The 13,752-nt window shown below is 37.4% G+C and overlaps 1 protein-coding gene across 3 annotated transcripts in view; it reads left to right on the forward strand.

Moving 5' to 3' along the window:
• Nucleotides 1-13,752, forward strand: part of ced-6 (PTB domain-containing adapter protein ced-6) — an 87,745-nt gene that overhangs the window by 67,998 nt on the left and 5,995 nt on the right. For all 3 annotated transcript variants that reach the window (XM_074108792.1, XM_074108791.1, XM_074108793.1), the window contains 2 exons: nucleotides 3,990-4,107; nucleotides 7,411-7,575. In XM_074108792.1, coding sequence (XP_073964893.1) covers nucleotides 3,991-4,107; nucleotides 7,411-7,575 — 282 coding nt within the window. In that variant the 5' untranslated portion in view covers nucleotide 3,990. The remainder of the gene's footprint in view (nucleotides 1-3,989; nucleotides 4,108-7,410; nucleotides 7,576-13,752) is intronic.

A 13,752-nucleotide genomic window follows, 5' to 3' on the forward strand; every position in this document is an offset into this window, starting at 1 on the left:
GCTGATTATAGCAATTGTATGAGATAAGTCACGAGTGGTCAAGGCCATAATATAGTATAAAAACATAATTTGCGGAGCCATAAGATATAAATACTAAAACTATTCACCTGTAACCTGACCAAATTAAAAAAAGTGAAAAATACATTTAAAAGTTCAATATCTCAAATCGGTTCATTCGTTTGACAGCTTTTAATATTTATGGGATTTATAATGTAGTCTACGAAATGTAACCCTGTCATCAAAGATTTAAGTTAATAAATAACACGCAATATATGCAATAATTAACAAAAAGAAATAAAAATAGAACTAAAACTAACTTACTCTAATCCTAAAAATCTATATTGGCAAATATCACCCAAGTCGCTGCTATTGGGCAGGGTGCCCATAAGGCTGGCTGCGTTTCCTCGTTGTATGGCAATGCCAATACGTTGACCAGCGGCGTCTTTAGCCCATGTAGCGCCCGTGTGCAATTATTACTTTAACGCCATCTAGGGAGCGCGTGGTCAAAATGGAATAGGTACGTGCCGCGGCCGGCGCCCCTAACACCGCTGCGCCCGTGTGCAACGCACACCCTGCACTATAGGTAAAGACGCCTCTGACGTTGACCGAGGAAGAGCCAGCTCTATGGTCGCCACTGTAACGGGCAAGCTTCTTTTAAAAAAATAGTTTTTTAGCTTCGGGTCCCCACGGCAAGGCTCGGAACCGGTTTATAAAATAGCGGTAAATACCGGTTTATTTCGGTTTAACTACGAACTTTCATAAGAACGCGAACGTTTTTAAGAACTTAACTATAAGTAACCTAAATAAACCGGTTTATTCGACGAGTTACAGCTTGCCGGCCGGTGGCGGACGGCGACGTTTATCCTGCGCCGGTATAAACCGGTTTTTATTGTTCTAAACCGGTTAATCTGACAAGAACTTTATGGAAATTTTCCATTAAAAGCCGGTTTAAAAATAACTGTTTCGCGAACGAAACCAAAATGAGGTTAAGCGCCAAGTACATGATAACGGTTTGGAAATTTAACCGATATCCGAGCCTTGCCCCACGGACCAAAAGTCAGAGGGTACGTAACTTATAGATAGGTATAATGGCAGATTCTACTGCGCAACACATAATGCGACGCGCACAAACATTCTGCACATTGTCTTTAACATCGCGATCCGATGGAATTAATTATTGATTAAAGACAAGTTCATCAGTATCGGCCGTTTAAAAAGGCACGCGTTAAATCGTTGACGCGCATGCGTTGGAAAATGGTTTCCTCGATACAAAAATTATAGAACTAAACATTTAAATATAACAATGAAAATTATAAAAAGAATACTCCGTCTAAAAGATCTGCCTGAAGCAGGATTGCATAGTGTACCTACTTCCATCTAGAAAAAATTATCTAATCCGTATAATAACTTAATTAAATATGTAATTAAATGTTATTAGGGTAAAATAGTTTAAGGTTTATATTTTTTACTAGCTTTTGCTCGCGACTTCGCCCGCGTGGAATTCGGTTATCGCGCGCTGTTCCCTCGGGAACTGTGCATTTTACCAGGATAAAAAGTAGCCTATGTCGCTCTCTGGTCCATAAACTATCTCTATGCCAAAAGACGGACAAACACACAAACAGACACACTTTCTCATTTATAATATTAACAGACACACAAACATCACGCCTGTATTCCCAAATGGGGTAGGCAGAGCACTCGAAACTTTACGGCTTCGGAGCCACTTTTAGCAATTTTAGGTTTTAAGTTTGACAAGAACGGTACAATAACCTTAACCTATAACTTAACTTATAACATTAAGTATGGATTAAATTAGTGATATTTTCATGTCCATTAATATGTAACTTTATTATTTTTAGTATCAAATGTCAAAACGCCTGTACGATGACCATGACTAAAACTAATTAAGAGAGCACAATAAATACCAACTTTTTCGATAAAATACGATGGAAGACCATTATCTCACTAATATTATAAACTCGAAAGTTTATAAGTCTGTTTTGTGGTATACAGATAGATTGAGTCCCGAGGAAGGACATACTAATAGGTTATTTTTTATCCCGGAAAATTGTATAGTTCCCGCGTGATAGCGATAAACTAATTCGACGCGGACGCTGCGTTGTCGCGTGTAACAGCTAGTGCACTATTAATACTGTACAAAGACACTGACGAATAATATAAGAATCTAAGAGATAGATAGATAGATAGAATCTTTATTCAAAACAGCATACAAAGCTCAAAGTACAATAGAAAATATACAATAATATACCTTTTAACTTAAAACTAGCACCAAAATAAAGTTCACTTGTTATTCTTTAAATTGATAAATTGAGAGCCCTGCGACGATGTCTAGAATAAGCGCTGACTCAACATATACTGCAGTAACCTGCAGTGCTGGTATTCTGTCAGAAACCCATGGTGTTTGCTGTACAAGGCAATCAGTCTGTGCCTCTTTAATTATTCCATATGAAGGATTTACTTCTAAAAAAGAGACAAACGATGACAGAACCAACTTATCACATATTACAAATCAAAAAACAATGTTTGTGAGCCAAAACAGTTGTACAGTTAAGCATCGAACCGGCTAACAGTGAAAACATCTGTGAAAAATTATGGCAGTGTCTAATCGACAAAAAAATATATATACATACATTCATGGACAAAAAAGAAAAAGAAGAGAACCTAGGTACAATATTTTGGAAAATATACTTGCATGCACAGTTATATTATAATATACCAAGCGCATTATAGTGTCTTCACCTTATCAATTAATTCCACGTGTGCCAACTAATCGCGTATCTCCTGCTCATAAAACGAGGGTTTTCCATATAATAATTACATATTATATTACGCCATAAGGCGTCAGTACTTCTTTTCTGCTGGTATCTGTATCTTTCCACGCATTCATTTCCTTACTACATCTCATTCTATGTAGCTATTCTATATTATTTATTTTTGGGGTTCCAACAGCTACATTGATAAGCTTAACTAGATGCTGTTTTGCAATACTGAGTCAACTCACTGTCATTTTGCAATACAATGTCAACTGTAAAAACTCTCTCAGCAGGTCGTCGCGCGCGCAGCTCGTGGGGCAGACATACCTACCTAGTTCTCGTTAATGCAGGTCATTCGGCTACGCCTTGTTTCATAAACCCACACTCGTGTTTCAAGGACCCCTATTACGATACAGTTGCATAAAATACTATTTCTAAGGGTTGATATTGTATTGCAGAATTAATCAGGGTTAACACACTATTGCAAAACAGCATCCACTTAAACTATAATTATTTATTTAATTTAAGTAGCCTGTATAGTGTCCCACTGCTGGGCAAAAGCCTCCCCTCTTGACCTCCACAACTCTCGTTCTGACGCAATGTCAGGCCAGTCCAGATCGTCCCGCCATCTCCTTCTCGGTCTGCCTCGATAATATTTTAATTTAACTTTAACATCAATAACTGGATCTACTCGATATGAAATTTTCTATTGATGCAACAATTACCCTCTTTTTAAATTTAATGCAATATTGGTTTAGTTTCTCAGTTATTATGTGCAAAGCAATGCTTAAGTTCGCTATGTATAAGGAATTATTATTGTTACTTACATTTAAGTGAAATGTAAAAATTTATTTTGAGAAAAAAAAACTTTAACCTTATTTTAAACTTAGACTTCCGCAAACTAACACCTGAATCTGAACTCTTTTTTTATATATTATTATTGCAAAATTTGTATCCTCCATGACATTTAAGGGAAGCAGCGTTTCCACCAATAACATGCGAGGGTGTGTTTTTCATTAACCAATAGAAACGCTTCATTTACACATCCTCGCACAGCACATCTCTGGTGGAAACAGCTGAGCGGAGCGAGGCGAGGTAAATGAAGCGAATCTATCGGAAAATGAAAAACACATCCTCGCACATCTCTAATGGAAACGTTGCTTTTATTCTCCTCACGTCTATCTGTACGCTGATGGTTATTTCTGTTTGTTGCAGGATGTCGACCCTGCTCTTTTGGCAGGGCAAAGGCAAGAGCAACGGCGCTCCAAACGGCCGTAACTGGATCCACGCCCCGGACGCTCTCGTCAAAGGACACGTCGCTTATTTAGTTAAGGTAAGATTGAAAGAATAGAAAAAGAAACGTTTATTCACAACACAAGTCACAACAGTATTATTATAGGAAGGTTAGGTAAGTAGATTGCAGTTCAAATCTTATTTGTATTATCGTCATCATCTGTCAGCCGTAGGATACTTATGTTTTAAACTGTAGTGATTTTCACTCATAATTGCTACCACTATCGGGACTTATCACACTAACAACGAATAATAATGACTGACATCTTAGGCTACTCATAACCTCAGCCACTCTAATGTGGTCGAAACGTGTGGGTTATTCTCGTTGTTTGCGTGATAAGTAGTACGAGAGCCCCACTGATTGTGATAGTAATTATCAACCGTAGGATGTCCACTGTTGGGCATAGGCCTCTCCCATTTATACCCACAGTTGCTACGTTTGGAAGCGATTTGTTAGATCAATTTCCCACTATCTTTATTTCCTAGTAGCAAAATTTCCGTTCGCATTTTTTCCCGAATGTTTTTTTACCCACTATGGTTTTTTACTGAAGCTTATTTTCACAGTAGCGTTTTTTTCCAATCAGAATCGACACAGACACAGTGTCGACGGAGCGTGAGCGGAGCTCCTACTTTTGTGTAGTTTTGGCCCTTCGGGCCGATGCAAACTTTACATTACCTAAACCTATCTATGTTTCTGTGTCGATTCTGTTTGAAAATAAGATTCAGTGAAAAAGCATACTGGAAAAAAAGCGACAGGAAATTTTGCTACTAGGAAATAACGATTCTGGGAAATTGATTTAACAAACCTTATTCGCTTGTGTGTCTGTGACCCTCGTTCTTCTACGTATCTCCTCATTTCTGATTCGTTCAGTTCATCAGCCAAAGACGTCCACTGTTGGACAAAAGCCTCCACTTGGAACGCCACCATAGACGACAACTTACCATCTGCATGCTTCTAGACATAGGCATGACTCTACCATAGTAGAGTCATTTTACGGTCATCACCCTTGTAAACCTTCGTAAAAAAACACACATTTTGTCATCTTCAATTTACTTGTACTAAACCCCCTTGCAAAAAAATAGGGCACCTATGGTTTTTCAGATTTTTAGGCATTGAAGCTTAGAAAGTAAGCTTTCATGCACATGAAATACAAAAACCATAGGTGCCCATTTTTTTGCAAGGGGGTTTATTATTTATTCTGTGTTAATGTCAGGAATTATTACAAGTGTCACAATGATTGTCGTTAAAATGACACCACCGGCACCTGGCTTGACATCTGTCTAAGAGTGTACATGTGTCGCAGGAGTCGACGTAAAATGCAACACTGCCGATTTCAATATTGAAATAGGCAGTGTTATTTTATGCTGTCAATATTTGGCACCTGGAAGAAAGTTACTTAAATATTGCAGATATAATTTTTTAGTTGTTTTACTGAAAGCAGACTTAATTTTGATTTTAAACACAATTAAAACTGCTTTAAAAAATTCAATAATCCCCTGTCTGAACCAATGTTTTATTGGCTTCAATAACAGACGCGTATACAGTTTCTGGTTTATTTTACATTCTAAGAATAATATCAATATAAATGAAATGATAATGTATAATGTGTATGTGTGCATAATGTTCTATAATTAGACATTTATCTCTAGTTCTCATGTATCAAGGGGCGGAACCAGTATTAATGACAATTCCGATTAAACATTGTTTATTGTTGATTAAATTCCCTGTAACAAGGGAAAAGTAAACAGTGCGATATTAACTGGAATAGGGATATGGCAACTCCTGATCGAGTTTATTATGTATGTATGTAATTCATGTATATATATTTATATATTTCGGGGATCTCGATAACCTCTCCAAAGATTTTGGTGAAATTTGGTAAGTATGTAGGGATTTTAGATAGATAGATACACAGTGATTTTCAGTCACCATTCCAATTTTAATGCTCTTCTTTTGTCATTGAATATTTTGGATTTACAATTTTATGTTATCGAATCACCAATGGTACTAAACTAAAAGTCAAAAGTTTGATAATTTTATGATAAATAATTTTATTTATTAAAATTTGTATTCCGACATAAAACCAATGTACCTTGCACATATAGAATAGACTCCACTTGCACCTGTAAAAAACACAAAACCCCTCAAAATGTGCAGCAAACCGTTAATTATAAAACAATAGCGAACACGAAATGTTCATTAGTTATTATAATTTACAAATTTGCATACAAACGAACAAGGCCAGGGGTCGTGTGAATAGCGTGATACATGAACGCTAGCGCCGCAAACTTGGATGACCCCGTGGTCTAAATCAGGGTTCTCAAACAGTGGAACAGTCTGACGCGCCGTAGTAAGTTAGGGAGGAAAGGAGGAACCCTTACGAGTCGTCGACGAAAAAGTCGTCAACGTAACTAGACCGTTTATTGATGTCCATCGACTGAGTAGTTTTTGTATCAGAGAAACTTTGTGTTCAGTGATCAGTAATTTATATTCCGTGCATGTTTCCTACTTTAATGCACAATTTTTGTTCGATGAATAATTAATTTATACACTATGAACGTCGAATTTGTTAACCACAATTAAAAATTCCGGAAAAATATTTATAAGGGTATTCAGTCAAACCAACTTATACTTTGTTTTTTAGCATTAGATAGACAGAGACAGAAAGAGGGAGAGAGAGAGTTATATATATTCGATACACAGGTTAAAATGCATTGAGAAGGACAACATTAGAAAGAAGGTAAGAGATCTTGACGTCTTTTTATTGAAAGACACTTTAAAAAAAACACAACAAATATGTATCTGTTACATTTGGTCAATATGTTCATGTGTATTCTTTTGGTTTCATTATTAAGTAATACTACTTATGTATTTTTAAAAGCCTTTTTCAATAAAGATACTCGCCAAGATTGTTTACCCTTTCTCACGCTAAAAATAAACGAAGTAGGTAATTATATAGGTAGTGCCACGAGAGTTGAAGTGAATGAACACACAATACATGAAGAACTGATTTTACAAAAGGAGAATGAATGAGTTAATGTCAAAATCCTGCTGTCATTACATGGCATGTTCTTGTGTGCGAGACATCAACTCTGGTGGCTACCTATATAGCCGAGTTTAGACTTGCAAGAAAAATCGTGCAAGTTGCATTACATTGCGGCGCTCGATCGACCACTACAAACTCGTTGGCTTAACGGCCTCGTAATGTAATGCAACTTGCACGATTTTTCTTGTAAGTCTAAACTCGGCTTAACACCTGTTGAAATATTCAGAAAGAATTTAAATACACCATGAACAAGTGTTTACACCAGTGTCGTTGAACTCCAAACCATCTCTTTCCAGTTCCTGGGCTGCACGCAGGTGGATCAGCCGAAGGGCATCGAAGTTGTCAAAGAGGCCATCAAGAAGTTGCAGTTCACGCAGCAGCTGAAGAAGTCGGAGGCCAAAGATGGCGCCAAGTGTAAGAAGGTCGAGATCACCATATCAGTCGACGGGGTTGCTATACAGGTACGTTTTATTGAGAGTTATTTAAATCTCTTTCTTCTATAACGCTTCGTTTAGACCTGCAAAAAAATTGACAAAATTGCATTCCACTGCGCGGTTCGATCAACCACTTCAATCTCGTTCGCTTTACAGCCTTGCAATGTATTCAACTTGCAAAAATTTTCTTGCTAGTCTAAACTGAGGCTTCGGAATCACGATGTAAGATGAAGGTAGAAAGAGATGGCGAATGCAATCGCGAACGACTTTTTAGTTTAGTTGTTTAGACTTGCAAGAAAATCGTGCAATGCAAGTTGCATTACATTGAGGCGCTCGATTTGACCACTACAAACTCGTTGGCTTTGTAATGCAATGTAATGCAACTCGGCTTTAGACAATACAGTCCTGGGCTTAAGTCACTGCACCCTTGACAGAGTGATCGAGTCTTGCTTAAGATCATTGTCGTATTGCGGCATTAGTCTTTTAAGTTTAGTAGTAAGTTAAAGGGTCATACTTATACTGAAAACCAGCGCTGCGGCTTGCCGTGCCAACACGCTGAGTATGGCTCTGTTTGCTTCTTTCGGCACAATGTCTTTTTCTTTTTCTTTCTTTTTTAGTATGTAAGAGTATGTAATAAGGTTGTCTTATTTTTAATTGTATTTTTTTTGCTGTGCCCAAATTTGGCAAATAAATTTATTCTTTTCTTTTCTTTTCTTATTGAGATTTAGATAAAATGTTGCCTCATTTAAAGTAATAATTCCCAATTAAGGAAAACATCGTGAGGAAACCTGCACAAACCTGCGAAGCAATTCAATGGTGTGTGTGAAGTTCCCAATCCGCACTGGGCCCGCGTGGGAACTATGGCCCAAGCCCTCTTGTTCTGAGAGGAGGCCTGTGCCCAGCAGTGGGACGTATATAGGCTAGGTGGGGTGGGGAATTCCCAATTATGCCAAATGTCAAGTCAATCCAACCACCGGAGGAAGTACGTCGATAGTCAGTGGCAAGATTTGACCCAAACAAACATAACAGCAAACATTGCATGTTAAATAGAAGTTTGTAAAAAATAGAAATAACAATACAATTACACACAGCAATTAAGATCATACCGAGCAACATTCAGCAATCAGCATAACGCATTACCCAACGTATCGGGCGCATTGGATAATGCGTACGCGCATATCACGCATTTCAATTATGGCATGACGCCTTTTCACTTTTCGTGGTGTTATTGCACAATAGGGAATATTACTGCAATGTACAGTCGAACCAATGAGGGCTATCGTTTTTTGTCTCACTAGATGGCGCACTGTTGCGTGAGGTTTTTAAGTATGGCTTTCAAAGTCTGTTATTACGGGCGTGAAAACAAAGTTTAGATTAAAATCATATTTAATACACCTTAAAACCGTACCATAAAAATATCGAGCATGCCACATGTTGCATAGTCCCCGTTTTGTTCGGAAAAATGGGAGGACAAAGGTTTCCGAAAGACAAAACTGTCTCAAAACACAGACATTCATTGCCCCGGAGCGCATATTTGCCATAATTAATTTCAGATATTGCAAAATATTCACAAAATTATTCAAATTATAAATAAACCCGCGTAGCTCACCCAAAAACTATGAGATTTGACGTTTCGGAGACCTCACGCTACACTAGCGCCTCTAGTGGCGAATTCATACGCGATAGCCCTCATTGTCCTGACCTACCGTAGAACGTTCTCACAGTAAATGTCATAATAAATTCCCTTGTCAAGCAATGCGATGTCACTATGACTTGTTCTACGAAAAGGTTCCACAGTGTTTCATGCACGATTCGATTGGTTAGAGTGTAGAGCCGGCAGAATGCAGCACTAGCAAAAACCGTAAAAAGTTTTTTCAATGCCTTTAATGTCTTTTAAATGTTCGTAGAATGCCATAATATTATTTTTTTTTTTGGAAATATAGCTCTAACGTTGTTCCTATCGATGTAAATATCATGCTAGTTTGTTACTAATCTTGTTACTTATAAATGAATAAATAAATAATCAATAGGTAGGTATGTCATGGTCATGATCCGTCATGGCGACAAACTTTAAAGAGAACTAAGGTTGTCATGGCGGTTTGTTTACGGTTTGTGCTAATAGTGCTAGCGGTACGCCAAAAAATGCTGCAAATGGTGTTAAAAGCATGAATTGATCTTTAGGCCATACGAATCAATTTGACCCGTAGCACAAAAAAAAAAAAGGAGAGGAGTTATGACGCGTTTTTTTTATGGGAAATATATTTTTTGGTTCTGAAACCCTGATAACCTCCTCCCCTCCCTCGTGTTGCCAGGTGTCCATGGGCGGCATGATTGCTGCCAAAATAAATCTTTCTTTCTTTCTTTTCCTTCTCTTATATAAAAAAAACAGTGTTCGTGATTAAACTTCTCCGAAACGGCTCGATGTTTTTTTTGTGTATATTCGGTAGGTTTGAGAATAGGACGTAAACTATTTTCCATAATTGGTTAGGTTATTCTCAAAGTCCAAATATCTTTTCCAATGAGGTTTTCCTGTGAATATCACTAGATGGCGTTAGTATCGTGAGGGCCGTTTGACGTTTCAGTCTCGCTTGCGATTGGCTCATTTAGTTATTTAATCAATCACAAACGTCAAACTGGTCAAACGGACATCGCGCCGCTAGCGCCAACTAGCTTGTCATGGGCAAGTTCAACTTACAAGATAATGTAAATGCTTGTAAAAAGTTAGGCATCTCCTGTACTAAGTGATTTGTGCGTCGTACCTCGCACTGTCAACGCTAATTTTATTGTGTAAGACACTGGAATGCCGTCATTGCTAAACTCTAGCTGTGTTTGTAAACAAATTATTATCGACAATTATCTCATTATGACAAAGATATAAATATATATATTCGTTTGCTTCCCGTGTGAATTTTATGTTTCCGGGATGATATATAGCGTATGTTAATTGATCGATTCACGTTTTTAATTACGTTTTTATGTGGTTTTCATATGGGCCAAAAGTGCGCCGACCTTACGGTACAGGGATCGTAGGTGAAAGAATTTTTCAATCGTTTTAGTATTTTTAAGGTTTATCCATTAGTTCGTATTACAAATCAACATACAACGCACACAACAAAATATTTTTCTCTTTATAAGCTGTTTTAAAATTAATTATGAATATATTAGCAATTGGTTTACTTGGCGTTATATAGGTAGTCAGTAGCAGAAGTAGATGAGCGGTAAGCTGGTCAAAAAGATCTACACTCTGTCTTATTACCTTGGCAGTAGAGACGTGTGTAGATTAATTTGAGCACCGTAAACTCCTCCACTTTTGCTGCTATTGAATTTATTTTCTAATAAATAAATATCACGAGATACCTACCTGACACTATTTTAATCACAAATTAGCGATGCTTCTGTTATGGGTAGTACGCAACATATAAACATACTTAAATACATTTTAACTACGAAGCGCAAAATTCGAACTACGTATCTTGCCGTCCCGTTGACGCTAATTTCAAATTTAATACGAAAGAGAGGGACGCGATAAACTTAGATTTTTCAATTTCGTAGTAGCCCCCCCAGATTCTATATCTACGATTGTTTTTAACGCAACGTCAATGTAAATGGCGCTGCTATTTCCGGGAATTCCCATGGGAATTTTGTAAAATCCCGGAATTTTAATTCAACTCCTATTTCTCATGATTTTCGCGTTCGAAGCTCCGGGTATACCTATACACTAAATTATACATTTTAAAGATTATGTACCTACATGATAATGCTCTGGTTTTCTGTCGTGTGCCAGTATTATCCGAGTTGAGGCAATATACTCCGTATCAGCTATAAGAGCATAATGACAGGAAACGATTATGCTCTGACGCGAATTACAGGCTAATCTTTACATTACTGTTTAGTTAAAACCGACAGTTTTCACAGTAACACCACAGGGATCTCTTGCTCCATAGTCTAGTTTAACTGCTATAAAGACTATGTTATCCGTTCATAGTTTATTTTTACGTAATCTGCGACGCAAAATAAATAGTTGTGTTATAGTTTGACTCTCTCTGTCTGTACCCCTAGTGTAAGTTTTCGGTTACAAAATACGTATCGATCGCGTTCGCGTTAAAATCTCAATTTATATGGAAACACGAACAGCGCCTCTAGCGGAACGTTTGCGATGTTCGTGTTTCTATACAAATTGAGATTTTAACGCGAACGCGATCGAGACGTATTTTGTAACCGAAAACTTACACTAAGGGCACTGTAGCTCTCAAACAGATAGGCCGATGTCGTTGCAGTTTTTTTATTTGACCACTTATTTGGCTGATGGTACATACAACTTTAAAATATTTTCCATGTCTTTCTGACAAAACATGTTGCACTATAAATTGTATGTAAAACATCTTCTTTGTACCATCTTTGAACAAATAAATGACTGATTAGATTACTGAAGTATAACTTCTTGCAGCTGAAAGCATAAATATCTGATACAACTCTATTTCTAGGGCCGGTATAGGACGTGTCAGATCAGTCAAAGTCCAAATATCTTTTATTAAATATATTGACCCGGATAACTCACGTCTTAAATCGAGTTTCAAAATATCTTTATTCAATTTAGGCTATAACAAGCACTTATGAATGTCAAAAAAATCTACCACCGGTTCGGAAAAACCTCTGTTGAGAAGAATCCGGCAAGAAACTCAACGAGGTATATTTTTTTAAACAGATTTACAATATTATTAAATGATATCTAGATATTTGTGCAAACACACGCGTCTCTCACTCGCCGAATTGCATTACGAAAATTTTCCCTTCAGGCTACTGTACGAGTATATAGTTACGTAATTATAAATCCTTGTATTATCAACATTGTTTATTTATTGTTAAATTCACCGTAACGTAAATTTCCTCGTTGATATTTCCTTCGATTGTGTATTGATTGTGAGATAATTTGCTGTGAATACAACATAGCGTTGAAGGGTGAAGTGTAATTATACAATTACTAATAGCGTTATAATGATGATTGATTGACTAGGTAGCTGTGATGTCAACGGCTGGCTAGACTATTATAGAAGGGCGCAGGTCGTTTTTTTTTTAACTGCATTAATATCTGTCACATCTTACCGACCCTAAAATAGTGACTGCTAATTTTCAGGAAACTAAATTGACAGTAAAAGTGACAACCGTTTTAACGGGAAAAAAACACCGCATAAACGCTGAACTACCCAGCTGTAAAATCTTCCGCCCAGTGGTTAAATAAAAGTGAAATGGGCGTGTGACCTTCTAATCAAGTCTAGAATCTGAATCTAGCACCGAAATAGCCCCAATCGTTGGCACTGAGCTGTAACAATGGATGGCCTTGCCCACGGCACGTGAAAGTGCTGGCAGTTTGTGGCTTTAGTATGCTTTTGGTTCAACTTTTAACTCCAATTATTTTGTGAATATATTTAATACCTACTTGAATAACTTTCGATGTTAGCTTAACTTAAAATCGGACATAGGCGATCTCGGAGTTTATTATTAGGTTCAATACCTTTTAGACGACCAGATGGCCTAGTGGTTAGAGAACCTGATTACGAAGCTTGAGGTCCCGGGTTCGATTCCCGTGTCGGGGCAGATATTTGTATGAAAAATACGGATGTTTGTTCTCGGGTCTTGGGTGTTCAATATGTATTTAAGTATGTATCTATCCATATAATTATATTTATCCGTTGCTTAGTACCCATAACACAAGCTTTGCTAAGCTTACTTTGGGACTAGGTCAATTGGTGTGAATTGTCCCGTGATATTTATATTTATTATTTATTTTAATACCTACCTCGTTGAGTTTCATTTCGGATTCTTCTCAACAATGGTTTTTCTGAACCGGTGGTAGATTTTTTTGACTTGGTAGATTATATGGGAGGGGGGGGCTGTGAGTGGGCCACACGGTCAAATTCTAGTGGTACTAACTAAATCAATTTTCGCCTTTTGTCGCTGGAATACAAATAACAGTGAGTTTAAAACAATATCTAGGTACTGTTGTCTTAGATTAGGGTTGCCATAAGTGTGGGGACTCAGACCGGGACATTTTACGAAAAAGTAGTAAAAGTAAAAAAAGGACAACTTTTGACACACTCATTTAATGCTAGCAATCCGCCAGTTAGGTTCTCTGTTCGTATATACCTAGGCGCTTTTCGCTACTAAGCGGAACATGCACGTTATCGGCTACGTTGTGGCCTAGCT

This window comes from Choristoneura fumiferana, chromosome 27, assembly GCF_025370935.1.
Source record: "Choristoneura fumiferana chromosome 27, NRCan_CFum_1, whole genome shotgun sequence".
Taxonomy (NCBI): Eukaryota; Metazoa; Arthropoda; class Insecta; order Lepidoptera; family Tortricidae; genus Choristoneura; species Choristoneura fumiferana.